The sequence below is a fragment of the Tetrao urogallus genome, assembly GCF_951394365.1.
Source record: "Tetrao urogallus genome assembly, chromosome: 1".
Taxonomy (NCBI): Eukaryota; Metazoa; Chordata; class Aves; order Galliformes; family Phasianidae; genus Tetrao; species Tetrao urogallus.
Genome location: NC_136813.1, coordinates 1,642,370 through 1,661,000, shown reverse-complemented (window position 1 = coordinate 1,661,000; position 18,631 = coordinate 1,642,370). Strand labels below are relative to the sequence as shown.

The 18,631-nt window shown below is 45.2% G+C and overlaps 1 protein-coding gene across 1 annotated transcript in view; it reads left to right on the top strand.

Moving 5' to 3' along the window:
• C2CD3 (C2 domain containing 3 centriole elongation regulator) overlaps positions 1-18,631 on the top strand; it is a gene marked incomplete at both ends in the record, with an annotated part of 56,671 nt that overhangs the window by 22,681 nt on the left and 15,359 nt on the right. The window contains 12 exons of the mRNA XM_079549361.1: positions 624-804; positions 2,791-2,963; positions 4,200-4,320; positions 5,542-5,810; positions 7,054-7,143; positions 7,539-8,159; positions 8,725-9,042; positions 13,455-13,593; positions 14,515-14,579; positions 16,247-16,452; positions 17,087-17,178; positions 17,581-17,757. Of these exons, the coding sequence (XP_079405487.1) occupies positions 624-804; positions 2,791-2,963; positions 4,200-4,320; positions 5,542-5,810; positions 7,054-7,143; positions 7,539-8,159; positions 8,725-9,042; positions 13,455-13,593; positions 14,515-14,579; positions 16,247-16,452; positions 17,087-17,178; positions 17,581-17,757 (2,452 nt within the window). The remainder of the gene's footprint in view (positions 1-623; positions 805-2,790; positions 2,964-4,199; positions 4,321-5,541; positions 5,811-7,053; positions 7,144-7,538; positions 8,160-8,724; positions 9,043-13,454; positions 13,594-14,514; positions 14,580-16,246; positions 16,453-17,086; positions 17,179-17,580; positions 17,758-18,631) is intronic.

The following is an 18,631-nucleotide window of genomic DNA, read 5'->3' as shown; positions in this document are numbered from 1 at the left end:
TTCAATCACTGATACCTGTTTCCTGTGAGGAAATGACAGTGATGTCGTCCCACAGCAAGTGCTGTGGACTATTTCAGCTTCCAGACACATGTAGTTTTCAGCCTGTGGCTCGTGGGATTGTGTGAGTTGCTTATAAAGGATTTGTTAAATGAAATTCAGAAGATCAAGCCTTGTCCAGGAGGTTTTAACTTACTGTCTGCTGGTTCTGCCTTCTGAAGGGCTGCAGAGAGCACAAGGCTGAAGCCTGCTAATACAGGCAACCGAAGCACAGGAGTGTTTCTATAGCAAATGATGTGGTCTGCACAGAGGCTTTCTGAGCTTCCACCAGCCAAAGTTTGGGAGTTCCCATAGTGCCAGATGAACCCAGCAGCTTTGCTCTCACTTTGGCCTGGCATTTTAGCACAGGTGTGGCACTGCACACGTATGGCTGTATTGCTTCCAACCCAGCACTGCTTTCCTGTCCCTCCACGAGTCTTCCAGTGCTTCTGATTCCAGGTTAACTTGTTCAAAATCAGTTCAGATGTTTAAAGTTTAGTGTGTCAATGTTTTCTACCTCTTGGAATTAATTGGCTTGGATTTGAATTCAGCAGTGACTGTTCAACCAACTTCTGTTTGACTTGTAGGCATCGAGTTGAAGCCTTTTCGGACAGCAACCACTTTATGTGTTCCTGATCCTGTCTTTAATGATGAGCATCATCATTCTCTGTTGGTTCCAGCTGATGTCCCAGTTCAGAGGCTTCTGGTCAGTGCATTTATGGCACCAGGAGCAATTGGAGAAGGAATTCAGTTTGAAGTCTGGTGCAGGTACAGATTAACATCATATTCTTACAAGATGTCAGAACAACACAGAAACACATCTGATATTGAAGAATCTCTGGCTGTGGAATAGTTATTAGGTAGGGAGTGGAAAAATGAGTGAAGTTGTCAGCATTAGGTGATGCAGACATGCATTTAATGTTGGTTAAGACATTTGGACCTTTTCCTCCCAAAAATATTGATTACATTCTTATCTTACATCTTTTCTTACAACTTTATTAGCAAGCACACATGAGGAAAGGTTAACACAGGACAAGCTACTTGGCTTTCTTATATGTTGTTACCAGCATAGTGATCTAAAAGCTGTCTAAATGCTCAGCACATCTAAATTTTAATAGCAAGCATGATTTCGTTGTTTTGGTCTTTAGTCTTCAAGAGACTATACTGTGAAATGCTTTGTGGTATAGATTAAGATGAGATTCTCATTTAAGCAAAGCTCAAATCATTTTTGTTTTGGCAGCTGAAGCTAATTACTAGTGATGGAAAGTAGAGAACATGAAGACAGGCAGCTTTAGAAAAGCACAATTGTAAGAACTGTCCTCTGTTCTTTCTGTAGTAAACAAGCTCAGCTATTAAAAACTCACAAGTTCCTATGAGAATTGTTATGTGCTGGGTGTGTTCACATTAAAATTGGTAATGAGCAGAGCAGCTAAAATTACCAGTGACCAGTTTGTCACCTAGCATAGCATAAATCTGTTTTTCTCCCAGCTGGACAACTTGTCCAGAAGGATGCCATGAGGGACAGTATCCAAGGCCTTGCAGAACCCAGAAAGATTACATCCACTGCCATTCCTTCACTCTCCAAGCAGGTGACCTTATCTTAGAAGATCCTATCACTCAGGCAGGACTTTCCCTTGGTGAACCCACGTTGGCTATGCTTGATAATAATAGCAGAAGCCAACAGATGTGATTCTGCAAGATGTCAGAAAGGTTGGAGACAACCACTGAGAGTATCCAGTCCAACTGTCAAACCATTCCCAAGTGCCACAGCTCCATAGTTTTTGAACAGACACCTCCAGGGCTGCTGACTCCACCACCTCCCTGGGCAGCCCATGATGGTGCCTGACCACTTTCAGAGAAGAGATTTTTCCTCCTATCCAACCTGCTGGGGTTACACGTTCAGGGTCTGTCTCTGATGCAAAAAATGTAAAAGAAAATGCAGCTCTATGCCACTGCCACATCACTCGGTCACTGCTACAGCAGATGCCTTTCTCTGGTCTGTTTGTTGTTCATTAGATGTGATGCCAGAACTGGCTCTAAGTGAAACAGAGCAGCACAATTAGAAACTCTCTAGAGTCATTTTATACACTCAGGAACTGGTGCAACTGATCTGTTCTGCAAGTAGAATCATGGGATGATAGAAAGGCCTGGGTTGCAAAGGAGCACAGCGCTCATCCAGCTCCAAGCCCTGCTGTGTGCAGGTCGCCAAGCAGCAGCCCAGGCTGCCCAGAGCCACATCCAGCCTGGCCTCCAATGCCTGCAGGGATGGGGCATCCACAGCCTCCTTGGGCAACCTGTGCCACTGCCTCACCACCCTCTGCCTCCAAAACTTCCTCCTCACATCCAACCCAAACCTCCCCTGTCTCACTTTCAAGCCATTCCCCTTTGTCCTGTCACCATCCACCCTCGTAAACAGTTGTTAAGTAGCATTTTTATTTATTAACAGAAATTGAGAATGGAGAGTATGTGGTGCCAGATCCTTCTCTTGTTTTCCTTTGGGATGTCAATTTTTAATACTTTTTGATAGCTGCCTTGCTATAATTACTGCAAATGTACATAGGTAGTGTTACCTATGTACTCAGTCTACCCTGAGCACTTAGCTGAGTTTTCCCCCTAGCTATCAGGAGACTGACAGCTGTGGTCTGAAGACATGCAAATTAAAGTTGGCTTGCATGCATTTTGAGAAAAAAAATGATGATTGTTTTGTCATCATCCAAATGATATGACTGGCAATGCTTCTTTGTGTCTTCCCAGGTATTATTACCCAAATGTCAGAGACCAGATGGTTGCCAAAGGGACCTTGCCTTTGTCACGGCTGTGTGCCATGATAACAATGCAGCATCGTGAAGAAATAGGAATACAGACTTTTAATCTTCCATTGCTCCCCAGGACTGATTCCTCAGAAGAATTTCATCTGCGGTCTTCAGGTAAAGAAGTCTTGTGGTTTTTCACTTTGTGTATAAAGGTGGAAGTCTGTGCATTCACTGCTAAGGTAAATTAAAAGTAAGTCTTTGTGTTGCCAACTGATACGGGGAGTGTTTTTCCTCCCAGCTGTCCCTGTCACCACACCTAGTGAAGAATCAACGAGAAACACAAGCAACCTCAAACTCTAAGGAGTTTTAAATAGCCCTCCCTGTATTGGGAACTGCTCAGTTGTCCAATAAATTAAGGACTGTAGTCAGGCTTCTCATGTAAGGTGATGGATGGGAGGTCTGAAGAAGGGCTGTGTATGATGTGTGATATCACAGAATGGTTGGAGTTGGAAGGGACCCTTAGAGGCCACCTGGTCCCACTCCCTGCAGTGAACAGGGGCACCACAGCTCCATCAGTGCTCACAGCCCATCCCCTGACCTTGGCTGTCTCCAGATCCATCACCTCCCTGGGTAACCTGTGCCCAGTGCTTCACTGCCCTTCTCATCAACAACTTTTTTTTTTTTAATTATCCAATCTAAATCTCCACTCTTTTAGTTCGAAACCATTTCCCCTTGATAGAAGCAGAATCATCTCTTTGTTCTGTGATTGCTCTTTCAAATAATACAAACATCAGCTCTGGGAACTTCACTAAGGAAATCTGTACAACTTCTCATCACAGAGGCTTAGCATTAAGTGTAGATACAAAAGTCAGCTTCTTGGAAAAAGTGCCTATAAGAAGGCTGGGGAAGAGGTTCAGTATGCTTCAGTTATTTCAGAATAGATTGTCCACATGCAGCAGAAAATGTCATGGAAGCTTTTGTCACTGCAGTGCTATAAAAAAGATGTGTTGAAATACTGCAGTAGATTATTTAAAACCTCTTACAATAAATGCACGCATGAGGGCAGGCTTAACTCAAAGCTGTGTCATAAATCTGACCCTGAGAAGGGCCATTAAGAACACCTGACCAGATTGCCAGGCGGTCAGGTTGCAGGATGCACTCCTTAACATTTCCTTCTGTGCCTCCTGCATCAGGCCAGAATTTCTATCTGAAGCAGAGCACCTGGCACAGTCAGTCTGAACAAGCTTTAATTCCCTGCCAAGCATCTCTTGTTTTTCCTATGTTTTTTTTCCTATTTTATTTCATTAATAGAATAAGTCTTGTATTTAGATTTGAAGCTAAGTGTTGGTGATATTGGATGCAGCTATTTAAAAAGCTGACAATTTCTTTGCTTTCTCTCATTTAATGCAGGCTTGCTTGATGTGAGTGTGAGATACCAACGTTCTGTGAAAACAACAGCAGGAAGAACGGCTCAAACTGTTTCTCTTTCTGTACAAATACACAGGGCAGCTGGTTTGCAAGCAGCAGCCAGGTAAAGCTTCGTTCTGAAAGGAAGATTTGTCTCTTAAAACAGCTTTACCTAGAGGCAGCAGGCTGAAATATCAAATCAGAAACAAACAGTAACTGGCCAACTTCCCATCTGCAGCAACCAAGATTCACACTGGGCTCTGATCCAAAGTGAAAGTACTTTTGTGAAGAAGACCTGTGGTTATTTTTTTGTCCCTGAAACTGCAGTACGATGTTACAGTATTCATTCTACAGAAAGCTCAAGACAGTAAGAGCAGGGAATGAAGTAGTTTAGACTTGTGATGCACTAGCAGAGACATCATACATGTTCTTACAGCTAGCAAAGCTGTAGCCATAGCTGTTGACTCCTTAGTCTTCTTTCCAGTATTATCTCCTTCCACGTTTTCCTACACTGAAGGCTGGTACCCATGTGGGCAGTGGATCTTAGTGCTACCATGCTACTTGAAAGCTAACTGAGATTTGTTTTCTTGAATGTCCATGAAGAAACATGGGTCAATTAAAATGACACGTCCCTTTCCAACGGAATGCTGTCGCTTTAATGCATGGTGTAACCTGAATATAATTCTTGAGAACTGCATGTGGGAAGAGATAGATGAGTGCTGTTGTTTTAGCATACTGCCTGCTGAGCTGTTCTCGTGCTCATTCAAGTAGACTCCATACAATGAATATCACTCCCATGCAGTGCTTGGAAAAGTTCAGGAAGTCAAATGACCTCAGATTTTTCATTCTTGAAGTGTATGACCTGAATGCTACCTGTGTCTGCTATACTCATAAAGAACTCTATCTGCTAATTTCATCACCTTTTCCTTGGCAAGTCCAGTGGGTAAAAATAATTTGGCTTGACCACTTGCTTCCTTCTGCAATATGTTCTCTGAGAAGTTATCTTGCAGCTTTTTCCTGTGGTATGGGATCTTTTTGAAGGAGCTCAGTACTTTCTTAATGGCTTTCGTCTCAGATCCTGGCGATAAGAGCACAGCAGCCAGGTGCTGGGCCTTGTGATAGTTACTGTCACCATTTCATGTCTTCCCACTGCGTTCAGATACGAAAGTGATGAAAATAATCTTCAGCCAGAGCCCACATCAGTTTTAACTTAAAACATTCACTGTTTTGTCCCATCTTTTTGCCACACGGATAGGAAATGTCTCTTCTAGTTGCTCTGGTTGCTGTTATTTCTCGTGCTTTGTATTCATTTCCTTAATTGTTTTCTTTTACATACCAAATGAAGAGCTGTGGCAGAAAAGAACCCTTCGGTGCGGTACTATGCAGGTGTTGGAGTTAATGCTTACGTTTCTGTGCACCTCTCCTTCCTACCTGAGACAGAGAGGCACAGCACACGAGCTGTGGCTCGCAGCTTCTGCCCAGAGTTTGAGCACCACGTGGAGATCCCTTGTAACCTCATCGTTCAGAAAAGCAGCGGAGAAGCCTCTTGTCTGGGGGAGCTCCTGCAGTCTGCCAACATCACTTTCTCTGTCTACCATCAGAACGTCAAGTCAGGTAAAGAGAACGAGTGATTATAATGCCCAAATGCATTTGCATAATCATCTGGTCCCCTTAATTTTCGTTGTAGAGGACAAACTATTCTGTGCAGTTGTTCATAGATGTAATCACTTAAACTGTCATCAGAGATGGCTTTGAGAGGCACTTTTTGCCTCAGGCAAAGTGTTGGGATTTCCAAGACTCCAGGTTGTCAAGATAACCTTTTAATTTTAAAGGTAATTAATTAACAGTAATACTGCTTGACTCTTCCTCGACCTCAACAGACTTGAAAAGTGGGCCTGAGTGAATCCAGTGGGGTTCAACACAGCAAAGTGCAAGGCTTTGTACTTGGGCTGGAGGAATCCCAGGCATTTATACAGAGTGTTGGAGCTTGGTTAATCCTTGAGGTCCCTTCCAACCCCAGGCCATTCTGTGATTCTTGGAGCACCCTGCCCTTGTATTTGTATGCCTCATTGCCTTTGCTTTATGAATGAGGTAATGGAGGTTCAGAAAAATGATACATTAAAATTCCCCAATGATTCTATGGCAGATACACAAAATTCTTTTACAGCATGATATTGAGAATGGTTTTATAAGCAAAATTTAGCTGGAGATGACATTGTTTTTTACTCCTGCAGAAGCGGCCCTGCGCACAGCAGGGGGTTGGAACTAGATGACCTTGTGTCCTTTTCAATCCAGGCCATTCTATCATTCTATGATTCTATGAAAGTCAGGAGTGGCATGTTGTTAGAGTAACTGAGTAGTAATGAGCCAGCTACCTGTTGATTAATCACAGAATGACAGAATGGCCTGGGTTGCAAAGGAGCACAGCGCTCATCCAGCTCCAAGCCCTGCTGTGTGCAGGTCGCCAACCAGCAGCCCAGGCTGCCCAGAGCCACATCCAGCCTGGCCTTGAATGCCTGCAGGGATGGGGCATCCACAGCCTCCTTGGGCAACCTGTGCCACTGCCTCACCACCCTCTGCCTCCAAAACTTCCTCCTCACATCCAACCCAAACCTCCCCTGTCTCACTTTCAAGCCATTCCCCTTGTCCTGTCACCACCCACCCTCACACACAGCCGTTCCCCCTCCTGTTTATCCGCTCCCTTCAAGCACTGAAGGCCACCATGAGGTCTCCCTGCAGCCTTCTTTTCTCCAAGCTCAACCAGCTCAGTTCCCTCACCCTTTCCTCATATGAGAGCTGCTTGTATCTGAATTTTGTATTGCAGTTTGGTGTGTATGCAACTTTATTTGTTTTCCAGCCACTGACACTTTGGCAGCTCGGACATCAAGAGATTGTCTTCTTGGGATAGTTACAATTCCAACCAGAGACCTGCTGAGAAGACGATCAGGTAATGCAGGAGTGTTATGCTGCTGCTCGCTGCTTTTTCAGGTTACAAATGAAATCCAAACTTTCACAAGCAATAAACACTTTGAATAATAAGCACTTCTTCACCCAGAGAGTGGCGACACAATGGAACAGGCTGCCCAAGGAGGCTGTGGATGCCCCATCCCTGCAGGCATTCAAGGCCAGGCTGGATGTGGCTCTGGGCAGCCTGGGCTGCTGGTTGGTGACCTGCACACAGCAGGGGTTGGAGCTGGATGAGCGCTGTGCTCCTTTGCAGCCCAGGCCATTCTGTCATTCTGTGAGTTCTGGTTTTTGGCTAATGACCAGAGAGCAGAATGTTCTTTTGCTGACATTTTTCAGGGGGTAGGATAAGTCTAATTACATTATTTTCTCCTGAAGGTATTACAGGCTGGTACCCAGTTACCCTCTCTGAAGATGTCATGCCTTCACACCGCCCAAACATCACGCAGACTGTTGTGGGAGGACTGGAACTTTCTGTTACTTTTGCTCATCGCAGTGACAGGGAGCGTGTTTTGGAGGCTGCTCAGCTTTTGGGATGGAACAGTGAGGAAAGCCTTGAAGACAGCATGGATGAGGGCGATGAATGGGAGCCAAGTGACAGAGAGGTGGTTGTGACCATTTCAACCCCAAGACTGTGGCTGCCATTGCACTGCGTGCTGCTTGCAGGCCAGATGCAACTGAATAAAAGCACTTGCTGCTACCTCAGGTATAAGCTGTATGATCAGGAAGCCACGTGGACTTTGCTTAAGAGGCCAAAATTGTCTGAGGACAACAAGAACGTAACAGTGAACTTTAAGAAAGGCCACAAGGTGACTCTCAGGAAGAGCCGAGGGCTGATTTGGTTCTTCAGGGAGGAGAAATTAGAAATCCAGGTGTGGTGGGCATATGGCAAAGAAAATGGTGTGGAAAGACCACTTGATACAGATCGTCTCATTGGATCTGCATACGTCGACCTCAGAGCGTTAGCAGAGAGGTCAAGGAGATCACTGAGTGTTGGTGGTAAGTCCAGAAAGAACGTTGTCATGTTTCAGTTGTCTTTATTGATGCCTGGTTGCTTAATTCTGTAATTAAGCAAAGAATTTACAGCTTTGTTTTGTCCTTTGTGTAATACATGCTCAGCTCCTTTCGCTGAAGATAAACAAGTTTAAGATGCTTGCTTCCCTGAATTCAAAACCTAATAACTTTAAATGGGTGCAAAGTTGCCAGCAGTGATCAATAACAGGGAAAGCCATTAGCCTAGCTGGATTAATGAGGAATGTTTCTCCAGAATGGGCACTGTAATAGGGTGAGAATAATGTATCTCAATGACTGAGCATGAGAAGATGATGGAAACTTCTGCTCTGTTCAGTTTCTGATATCTGTCCTGGCTGTGAAGTTCGCTCAGCCACCAGCACACAGGCAGGTTTGTGGACAGGTCAGTGATTCCTTGCACAGAGGTAACACTGAAAATCCAGATTCAGGCTGCTGATCTGATCTGAGATCTTAACAATAATGAGCTTCTCCCGAGGTCATCCTAGGTTGTGTGCTGTTGTGTTTCTTTAGCTGACAGTGAATTCTCTTCCAGGAGTGTACCCGTTGTTCAGGTGCAATGCTGCAGACCTCGCAGGGGCTGCTGTACGTGTTCACGTTGCCTTTTCCTCCACTTGTGCTGCCCCAACCCTCACCCCACGCTGCACAGAGGAGCACAGCAACAGCGAAGATGAAAGCACAGAGAGAGAGCCTGACCCGAGCCAGCAGGTCTGTGAAAATCAGACTCAGAGCCTGGATGTCAGAAGCTCAGAAATCACCAATGGGAAACCACAAGAAGACGACGTGGTGTTTCTGGAAAGCACCGTTGCTGTCAGCATCCTTGTGGAAAGAGCAATGCATCTCAGTTTAAAAGGTAAACCCTCAACGAGGCCCTTTGTTGTTGTTGTTGCTGTGTTTGTTTGAATTCTTGTTTTCCTGTGTTTCTTTTGTTTGTTTCTTGGGGTCTGCTCATAACAGCTCCTGTGAGGAGCAATTTACAAACAGAAAAGCATCTTTTCCTCAGACTTATGCCAACACAGTGGATGAATGCAATGGGTTTTGAACTTTGCAGTGTTGTAGCCTTGCGAGCGTTACATCACGGTGTAAGTAGAGGGGGGAGCAGGAATTTAAGCTATTCAGCCTGTCTCTATTAATAACAGCCAAAATGTAAATAATGTCACAGTTACAGATGACAGCTGAATGCTGAAGTTAAGCTTTATCTGAACAACGTGACCCTGAGATGCTCGTATCTCAAAGACTCCTATGAATTTGCATTTTTAGCGTGTAATCAATTTGTGAAGCTGCCTTACTTGTGCTATCTGCAGGCTGCCAGGCACAGCAGCGAGGAAGGGCAGTGTAAGGGCAGAGCAGGCTGCACTCACCAAGGCTTGACACTCTATTTCCCACTCTGCAGAGCAGCAGTTACAGTTAGGTGACTAATCCCTATGCTGAGGGTCACCAAAGAGTTGCCCTTCACTTCCAAATGTATTCTAAGCATATTAAGATTATCCTTCCTAGCAGGAGGTGTTTGGCTCTTGATGTGCAGGAATGTAACACGGTGAGTTAGCAGTTTTTAGAGCCTTCTTCTTGCCTCAGTGTGAAGTCTGTGATGAATCTTTGCTTGCTAAAGATGAGTTGAACCTTTGAAAGCAATTGGAGTGTTCTACTCTTTGCCCTGGATACCCTTAGTGCTGTGTGATGGATCACTTTGTGTCTGCTCACACTTGGAGTGATCAGATCTCCTTTGCACCCTTGCAGATACATATATTATTACCAAATAGGGCTGTGAATGAGGGACTGACACGAGGTGAGTTCACTGGACTTGTCTGATAAAAATCAACCAGTTCCTGGTCTGGGTGATGCCCCCATAAAAGAGCATTCAGCATTTTCTGGCATGACACAGCACAACTAGAAGTCAAACAGAAGCTATGATGGAAGTGCAAGTCGTTCAGATACATCCTCAGCCCCACAGCTGGGGGTTTTTCAAACCATTTTTCTGTATGCTGTTGGAATTCTTCATCTTTGGAAGCCTGATGCAAAATTGTTTGCTGCTGCAAGGCTTTTGGAGAGATAAGGAGGTGTCTTGTGATGGTGTACGCTATTGCACTATTTCCATCTTCAAACAAATAATCTTTTCTGGGTATTTTTAGAGGGAACTAACTGAGAGACAACAGATATGCTGATACAGTGCCTATATGAAAGCTGGTGACAACAAGAATTTGCATTCTTTGTGATAAAAACATTCATTACTGTATTACAGATAAAAAGGCTGAATTCATTTCCAGTCCTGCATTTAACAGATATTAAACCTTAGGCAGTTCTGCAAGAGCTGTTTAAGATGCACAATTTTCAATAACTGAATGAAGATGCAAAATGTTTCCCCAGCTCTCTTGATATTGTTTGTCTAAAGTCACTTTTCTCATAGCTTTTTGTGTTTTTGGTTTTTGACCTTTCAAAAAATACAAAAGGAAGTTTAAACTTCATAACGGTAGAAAGGACTGAAATTGCTTCTACTTTTGACTACAAAGATCGACTTTTTGGTCTGCCTTTACACACAGGAGGCCAGGAGATTGTCTGGGCAGATCTTGCTTGCTTCTCTGAGCTGTCCTCACATCACCCACATCTGTGTTTGAGCTGCTGTCTTTGCAGTCTTGCCAAACTGACAACAGTTTTGTAGGGCACATTGCAACTCAAGTCATTGTTCGTTTTAAATAGAAAAAAATTCTCTTGTTCTCAAGTAAATTTTCATGGTTAAAGGCACAAATAGTAACTGTGTGAGCTACAGCAAATAATCACAGAATCACAGAATGCTTTGGGCTGGAAGGGAGCTCAAGGATCACGGAGCTCCAACCCCCCACCAATGCAGGGCCACCAACCTCCCCATCTCACAGCAGCCCAGGCTGCCCAGGGCCCCATCCAACCTGGCCTCCAACACCTCCAGGGATGGACGGGGCATCACAGCCTCTCTGGGCAGCTGTTCCAGCACCTCACCACTCTCTCTCTAAGGAACTTCCCCCTGACATCCAACCTCCAGCTGCCCTCCCTCAACTCCAAACCATTTCCCCTTGTGCTGCTGCCATCTCCCCTTTCACAGAGCTGACTCCCTCCTGTCTGCAGGCTCCCTTGAGGCACTGCAGGCTGCACTGAGGTCACCCCGCAGCTTCTCTTCTCCATGCTGAACAAGCCCAGCTCCCTCAGCCTGTCTTTGTAGGGAGGTGCTGCAGCCCTCTGCTCATCTTTGTGGCTCCTCTGCACCCTCTCCAACAGCTCCCTGTCTTTCTTGTGCTGGGGGCTCCAGCCCTGGACGCAGTGCTGCAGATGGGGCCTCACAAGAGCAGAGCAGAGAGGGACAATCACCTCCCTGTCCCTGCTGGCCACCCCTCTGCTGATGGAGCCCAGGATCCCATTTGTTTTCTGAGCTGCAGGAGCACTGCTGGCTCATGATCAGTTTTTCATCAGTCAGGACCCCCAGGTCCTTCTCTGCAGGGCTGCTCTCAAGCACCGCTCCTTCCAGTCTGTATAAATAAATGCCTGGGATTCCTCCAGCCCAAGTGCCAAACCTGGCACTTTGCTGTGTTGAACCTCATTAGATTCACCTGGGCCCACCTTTCTGTTAAATAAGTAACATTTAATCATATTTTCCTGGCAAATCAGACATCAAGAGGAAAGAGTTTTTAGTTAAGATGGATTCATACTCCTCAGTTTTGTTCATTCTGGCTGATGTGGTCTTAGAGCTAAAACCTCAAGTCCAAAGCCACATGCTGAGTCCTTGGAAGGCAGAGGTGAGGAATGCATCTGTAACAACTGAGTGGTGTTTGATTGCAAAGTGTGACCTTGGTTCCCCTTGGTGAAGTCCATTTCTCCATGCAGATCTTGCCAGCTGCACCTTCCCTGTCTGAACACCTCCATTAGCAGTAAAATGCATCTGCAGCTTTACAAGTGGTGATGCACTGAGGCAAATTAATCTCCTTAATGCAACTGTAACTAAGAGGATCCAATTCTGGAGGAAGGGTCACATGCAGTGGTAGAAATCCTCTCTTTCATTCTCTGTTTCCCAAACACCTTTGCACATCATTGTGTTCCTTTGTTAAGATATGATACAGGGCAGCTAATTGTGTAATTTCTACATCTTTCATTTGTTGCTATCTACTCCATAATATCCAGCAGCATCTGGGGAATGTTCAGCTCCATCTCTTAATTTGACCTTGTGTTCCTCTGCTTATAAATGATCTAAGTGCGAGCACATACAAAAAATCAGACTAATTAATTCATTATCTGTTTCTTCACAAGCCTTTTCCTGGCTTAATTCAGGATACACGAGGAAGGCAGTGGTTCTGTTTCCAGCCCTGAACTGCTCTCACACAAGAAGTCTCAGGAAGCTCTCACAGATGCATTGCAGAGTGAATGCCATCCCATGGCGTAGGAATCACAAAGGTCTGGGTGGTGCATGGATTAAAAGCAGTGTTTCCTGAAGCTGCCTCACACAACATTAAGCTGTATGTCTCCATGCTCTCTCCCCCTGCTCAAAGCACAGTTGGATGGCCATGCACTGCTCCCTGCCTTCCTCGTGCAGGCATGTGGAGCTGTGCAGCTGCCTGCTGAGCCACACAGGGAGCTGATCCACCTGGAAAAATAACACAGCACAAAGGAGAAGGCAGAATTTTTCTTGGACAAGCTCTCAGATCTGGTGGGCTGAACCACGCTGGAAGTGGACTGATTTCTCAGATGAGTGAGTCTGGAAATCATCAGCATATAGAGAGCTCTTCTGAATCACCATCCAAGGAAAGCCGTGCATCAGCATTCTGTGCACTGCTCCTCTTGTGGCAGAAATCCCTCAGTTAATTACATTAATGCTTAATTAAATGAGTGTGCTCTCAACAAACCAACTGTAAAGTCACGCTGACTTTTATAACTCAGAAGTATTTTCTGTTTGCAGCTAGGATTGCCAAGCTCTGTGGTCCAGCCTGGAAGATAGATGAAGTACTGGAATGGGGTTCCAGGGGCTTGGGTTTAATTCTGGCTTTGCCTCTGACTTTTTGGGTGATCCTGAGCAAAAGGTTTCTGCTTTTCTCCCTTGGATGTTCTGCATTCTGTTCTCTAAAATGTTCATGTGTTGTTTGCCTCCACTGTTAATGCCAAGTATTCTCAGTTCCATGGAAAGGAATATTTCCTATATGATGGATTTCTTTGTTAATTACCTACTTTTAATTGCCTTTACATTTTAAAAAGAAATGAATAATTTCTTTTATCTTCCTGCCAATTCTGCTTTTAACTGTCTGATTTTAGGGAGTCCCCTGACAGAACGGGAAGTGGCCTCCCCCAGTAGCTGTGTGTCATTTGCTGTGGCTGGTTCAGATGCTCCAATAACCACTCCAGTAATAGAAAACACCGAGTCACCTGTCTGGGACTTCCAGCAACAAGCAAGGTGGGTGACATGGGCTCACACAGCCATGCTTGCAAAGCCTTTGGGTGTGACAGCTGGCTGTGAAGTTCTGCTTATGGGCCTACGCTGCTTTATTTCCTTCTCTGTGGTTTTATAAGCTGAGACTCCCTTTCGTTCAGCTTTTGATCCAGCAAGCTCTAAAAGGCGTTTTGTCCAGCTCTGACAAGCAGTCTTGTTGAGCTTCTCCCACCTAGAAATACTTCTTTCCATGTTGTATAACTGCCACACGCTTATTTTGGGTGGGAAGTTGTTTGAGGAGGCTTGATCTTAAAGTTAACTTGAGGAAAGGCATTTGAGCTGCACTAAACCATGGCTGCACTGTGTTTCAGCTTAAGGCTTTGGGTGAGTCAGTCTGTTTCCATTCAGCTGTAGTTTCCCCATGCAGAGGAAGGGGCTGCTAATAGCTAAAGTCTCATGGGAAGATCTGTGAAGGCTTGATCCAATTTATTGGGTTTTTCTGCATATTCATAGCTGCGTTGCTTTAAGTGACTTAAAAGCTGCTCAGCAAAGGCATTTGTCAGTTCAGTGTTCCTCTTTATTTCCCAAAGATCAGGTTTGGGTTTTACAGCTTTCAGCCATGTGTTTTGCTGTCACTGTGCTTACTGAGTCACTGTGGGATTCGCTGGTTCTCCATTCCTCTTTCCTAAGATTCCTTGTGTTTCAGTGGCCTATCTTTGAATCTACAATGAGAGTGAGGAGAGGGAAATAACATAAAGAAACAAAAGCCCAAAGCTCATAAAGTTATGCTTTTGGTGACTAAGGAATTGGGTTTTTTTCCTCATCATTCCAGGTACAAACTGGTTTGTACAGATAGACACAGCACCATTGGATCTCCAGAGGCATTTTACTGTGCCTGCTCTTCTTCCTGCTTCACATAATAAATCATGATTTCATTTTTCACAGATTATCCAAAGAACTTCTGCTGGATCCACAGCAAACCTTGGTCTTCAAAGTGTGGCATAAAGCAGGTAAAGTTTGTAGGGCAGTGTTGAGAAGAGTGGTTTTCTACAGCCCTTTCCTTGGGTGCTTTCAAGTAACTTGGAAAGAGCAATTGCAAAGATGCTGTTGGCCTTGGGCTGGAAGAATGCAATAGATGACACGTTGATTTCCTGCCCCTCAGCATCTTTCTTTTCCCTGTTTATCTGCTGGCAAGCTTTGGCTTGTTTCTATTTCCCTATTTTAATTTGACAGTATTTTAGAGGTTGGATTTTTCTACTGAAGGGACATTCGGATACTTTTGTAGTCTCATGGGTAGGTATTTCTTGTTGGGACAGACAGCCCCACTTCAATTCAACTGCTGGGATGTGATCTTTAAAATACCATTTTTTTCCCCTTTCTTTTTGTATTTTAAAGTTCAGCTGGCAGAATTTTTGGCTTCCAAAGTAAACCATCCTGTGTAACTCAGCCTTTCTCTGCATAGTGCAGAGCACCAGGTGTGCACAGCCATTCTCCTTTCAGCTCTGCCCTCTCATTGATTCTGCAGGGATGTTTTTAGGTGAATGGAATCACTGAACTGTAGGGGCTGAAGGGGACCTGTAATCGAGTGCAGCCCCCTGCAAAGCAGGCTCCCTACAGCATCCTCTTCTTGGGTGATTGTTCTGTGCTTCAGAGAAATTCGCACGACAGAAAAGACAAAATTGTACAAGAATGAAATCCTGTAATGTCAAATGGTATTTTTGGAGCTGTGGGAGAGGGTGCAGAGGAGCCACAAAGATGAGCAGAGGGCTGCAGCACCTCCCTACAAAGACAGGCTGAGGGAGCTGGGCTTGTTCAGCATGGAGAAGAGAAGCTGCGGGGTGACCTCAGTGCAGCCTGCAGTGCCTCAAGGGAGCCTGCAGACAGGGGGGGAGTCAGCTCTGTGAAAGGGGAGATGGCAGCAGGACAAGGGGAAATGGTTTGGAGTTGAGGGAGGGCAGCTGGAGGTTGGATGTCAGGGGGAAGTTCCTTAGAGAGAGAGTGGTGAGGTGCTGGAACAGCTGCCCAGAGAGGCTGTGATGCCCCGTCCATCCCTGGAGGTGTTGGAGGCCAGGTTGGATGGGGCCCTGGGCAGCCTGGGCTGCTGTGAGATGGGGAGGTTGGTGGCCCTGCATTGGTGGGGGGTTGGAGCTCCGTGATCCTTGAGCTCCCTTCTAACCCAAGGCATTCTGTGTTATTCTATGATTTTTGAAAGGTTTGGCAACACAAACCTTCTGATAAAGTACTGGATAGGGCACATAACCTCCACATCCTTCCTTGCACCTACAGCCAGACCCTCACTGCTGTGAACTACCACCTCTGTTGGTCTTCAAGCTGTAAACAGCTGCAGCAGGGACAGGCAGTTTGGCACATTTGCAGGGAAGAGGCTGCTTTAATTGCTTCGAACAATTTTTCCTTCTAAGTCAAGACACCACAAGTGTCTTGGTTTGAAGGCTGGTAAAACTCCAAATCCAAGCCCCTGTTTGTTTTTCTTAAACCCTCTTCTTTATTGCCACTTTTTAAAAACCTTTTTTGTTTGTTTTTTTTTACTGAGAAGTCTTTCCTTGCCAATCCTCGACGAGTTTCGAGGGCTGTGTAACTGTCTGCCTTTTGGCATTCCTCAAATGTTGCCTTGTCATGCAGCTTCAATTAATGCACGCTTTCTATTCTTCTTCCTCAGAAGCAGAACGGGTGATAGGATTTGCATCGGTGGACCTTTCTCCCCTTCTTTCTGGCTTCCAGCTGGTGTGTGGCTGGTACAACATCACCGACTTCAGTGGGCAGTGCAGAGGACAGATCAAAGTAGCAGTCTCTCCCCTTCAAAATATAAATAATCTCAGAGAAGAAAGGCAGGAGAGGATCCGCAGCCAGACTCCAAGCTCTGCAGTGCGTCCTTTGCCTTCTTACCTGTGCAATGTCTGATTAGATCAGCACTGACTCTATGGGATTCTGAATAATCAGCAAGCATAGCAAGCTTGCCTTACTGCAGTGGGTCAGTAGTGGGATAGGATGTGTATGTAGTGGAGTCGCTTTACCTTGCTTTCCACTCTTCAGTAGGGTGAGGAGGGATCCAGCAGTCCTGTGCTACACATCCTATGTGCTGTTGCTGAAAGCAAGAAGGCAGAATTTTACCCTCTTGTCTTTTTAGCACGATGGCTTTTTTTATTATTATTTTATACAATACTGCTTCCAGCATGATTTTTTTCTTGTTATTTGCCTGCTTTCCCTTGTTTGGATGACTGTTCTGCACAACAAAGCTGGAACTGGAAAACGTAAATTGGAACGGCGGTTACAAAGCAGGGTAGTCTGGTAGTCAGACTTCCTACATACTGACAGCTGAATCTGCCCTGTAGCAGATGTCTCTGAAGTAAGAGTGTGGTTGAACAGTACTTTGGCTCAGTGCTGGAAAATCCTTTGAAAGTTTATATTGAGAAAATGTTTGTTTGCTCAATAAGATACTACTGCAATTTCTGTTTTCTCACTGTGGAAGACTCATGTGTGGTGTTGGTCTTTCTTCTAGATGAAGGCCATCTTTCCAGCACTTCCCAGTAACGTTCCAAGCTTTTCCAAGCCCGTGTTGCCAAAAGAAGTTGGTGTTCCTTCTCGAGAACAGTAAGTCAGCTGGCTGTGAGCCATACTCATCACTTCCAGGACGCAGAACTTTGCATATTTGATAACATAAAGCCCTGTCAAAGGTCTTTTTCCTATGTCTGAAAGATTATACTGAATTCCCTTTACCAGTGACAGGGCAGCCCAGGAGGTGGCAACCTGGGGACAGGTGCCTTTCTACAAAACCCAGATTCTCTTCTCACTGATGTTTCATTTGCAAGCTGCTGCTTTAGAACCTCCATTATATTGTTACTAAAACTGGCAGTTATTTCTGCCAGATCTTTATAAGAATAAGAGTTCTTTATATTGCTGAGTTAGAATTGAGTGTTACTTGCATATCCCCTTCATTTTGCCACGCTCTTGTCCAAGCAGAGGTTTCAGACTGCTTTCTGTGTTTAAATGTAGGCCTGTTCCTAGCAGAACTAGTCCCCCTAGGGCACACACACCTCGACACGAGGAGCACATGCAGAACGTGCGCAGGTTCCACGAATCCTTGCAGCAAGCAGAAGGAAATGCACAGCGAGCAGCCAGGATGGATTCACTGTCAGTGTCGTCGCGTGCTTCTCTTCTGACTGCTCTCAGGTAAGGCAAAGCCTTACATTTACAAAGCACAGCTTGAAACTTCAGCATTCCTGCACTGAATTGTAAAGAAAATGAAGAAATACGGTGACTGATAAGAAGTATCAGTGTAAGTTACAGAAGGATGTCCTTTCACAGCAGGGCGCCTCTCTTCTCACTGGAAGCACTCATTTTTCTGCTGTCTAGATTCTAGACTTACAGATCAGGTCTAAATTTTGGGAGAAGAATGTTTATTATCTGCAGGAATGTGGGACTGAAAGAAACTTTCGCAGCTGTTCCATCACTTCTCCTGCCATCTACAATCAATATATTTTAAAACACTCAGATTTTTACCCAGATCAGTCGTGAAGTCAAGTGATACCTTTCCTTTAAGACTTCTACTGAGAAGCCACTGCAAATCCAACTTTGAATAAGTATGCTTAAAACCAGCTGCTTTTTTTTTGTAATAGTTCCCAGCCTAAATTTGTTCCTGAGTAAACATTGTCAGGCTGAGGGAGTTGGGCTTGTTCAGCCTGGAGAAGAGAAGGCTGCAGGGTGACCTCATTGCAGCCTATCAATACCTGAAGGGAACCTACACCCAGGAGGGAAATAAACTCTTCAAAAGGGCTGACAATAGCAGGACTAGGGGAAATGGATCCAAGTTGAAGGAGGGAAGATTTAGGTTGGACGTTAGGGGGAAGTTCTTTACAAGGAGAGTGGTTAGGCCCTGGAACGGGCTACCCAGGGAGGTTGTGGATGCCCCGTCCTTGGACGTGTTCAAGGCCAGGTTGGACGGGGTCCTGGGCAACCTGATCTAAATGTGTATGTTTGGTGGCCCTGCTGGGCAGGGGGGTTGGAGCTACATGATCCTTGAGGTCCCTTCCAACCCGGGTGATTC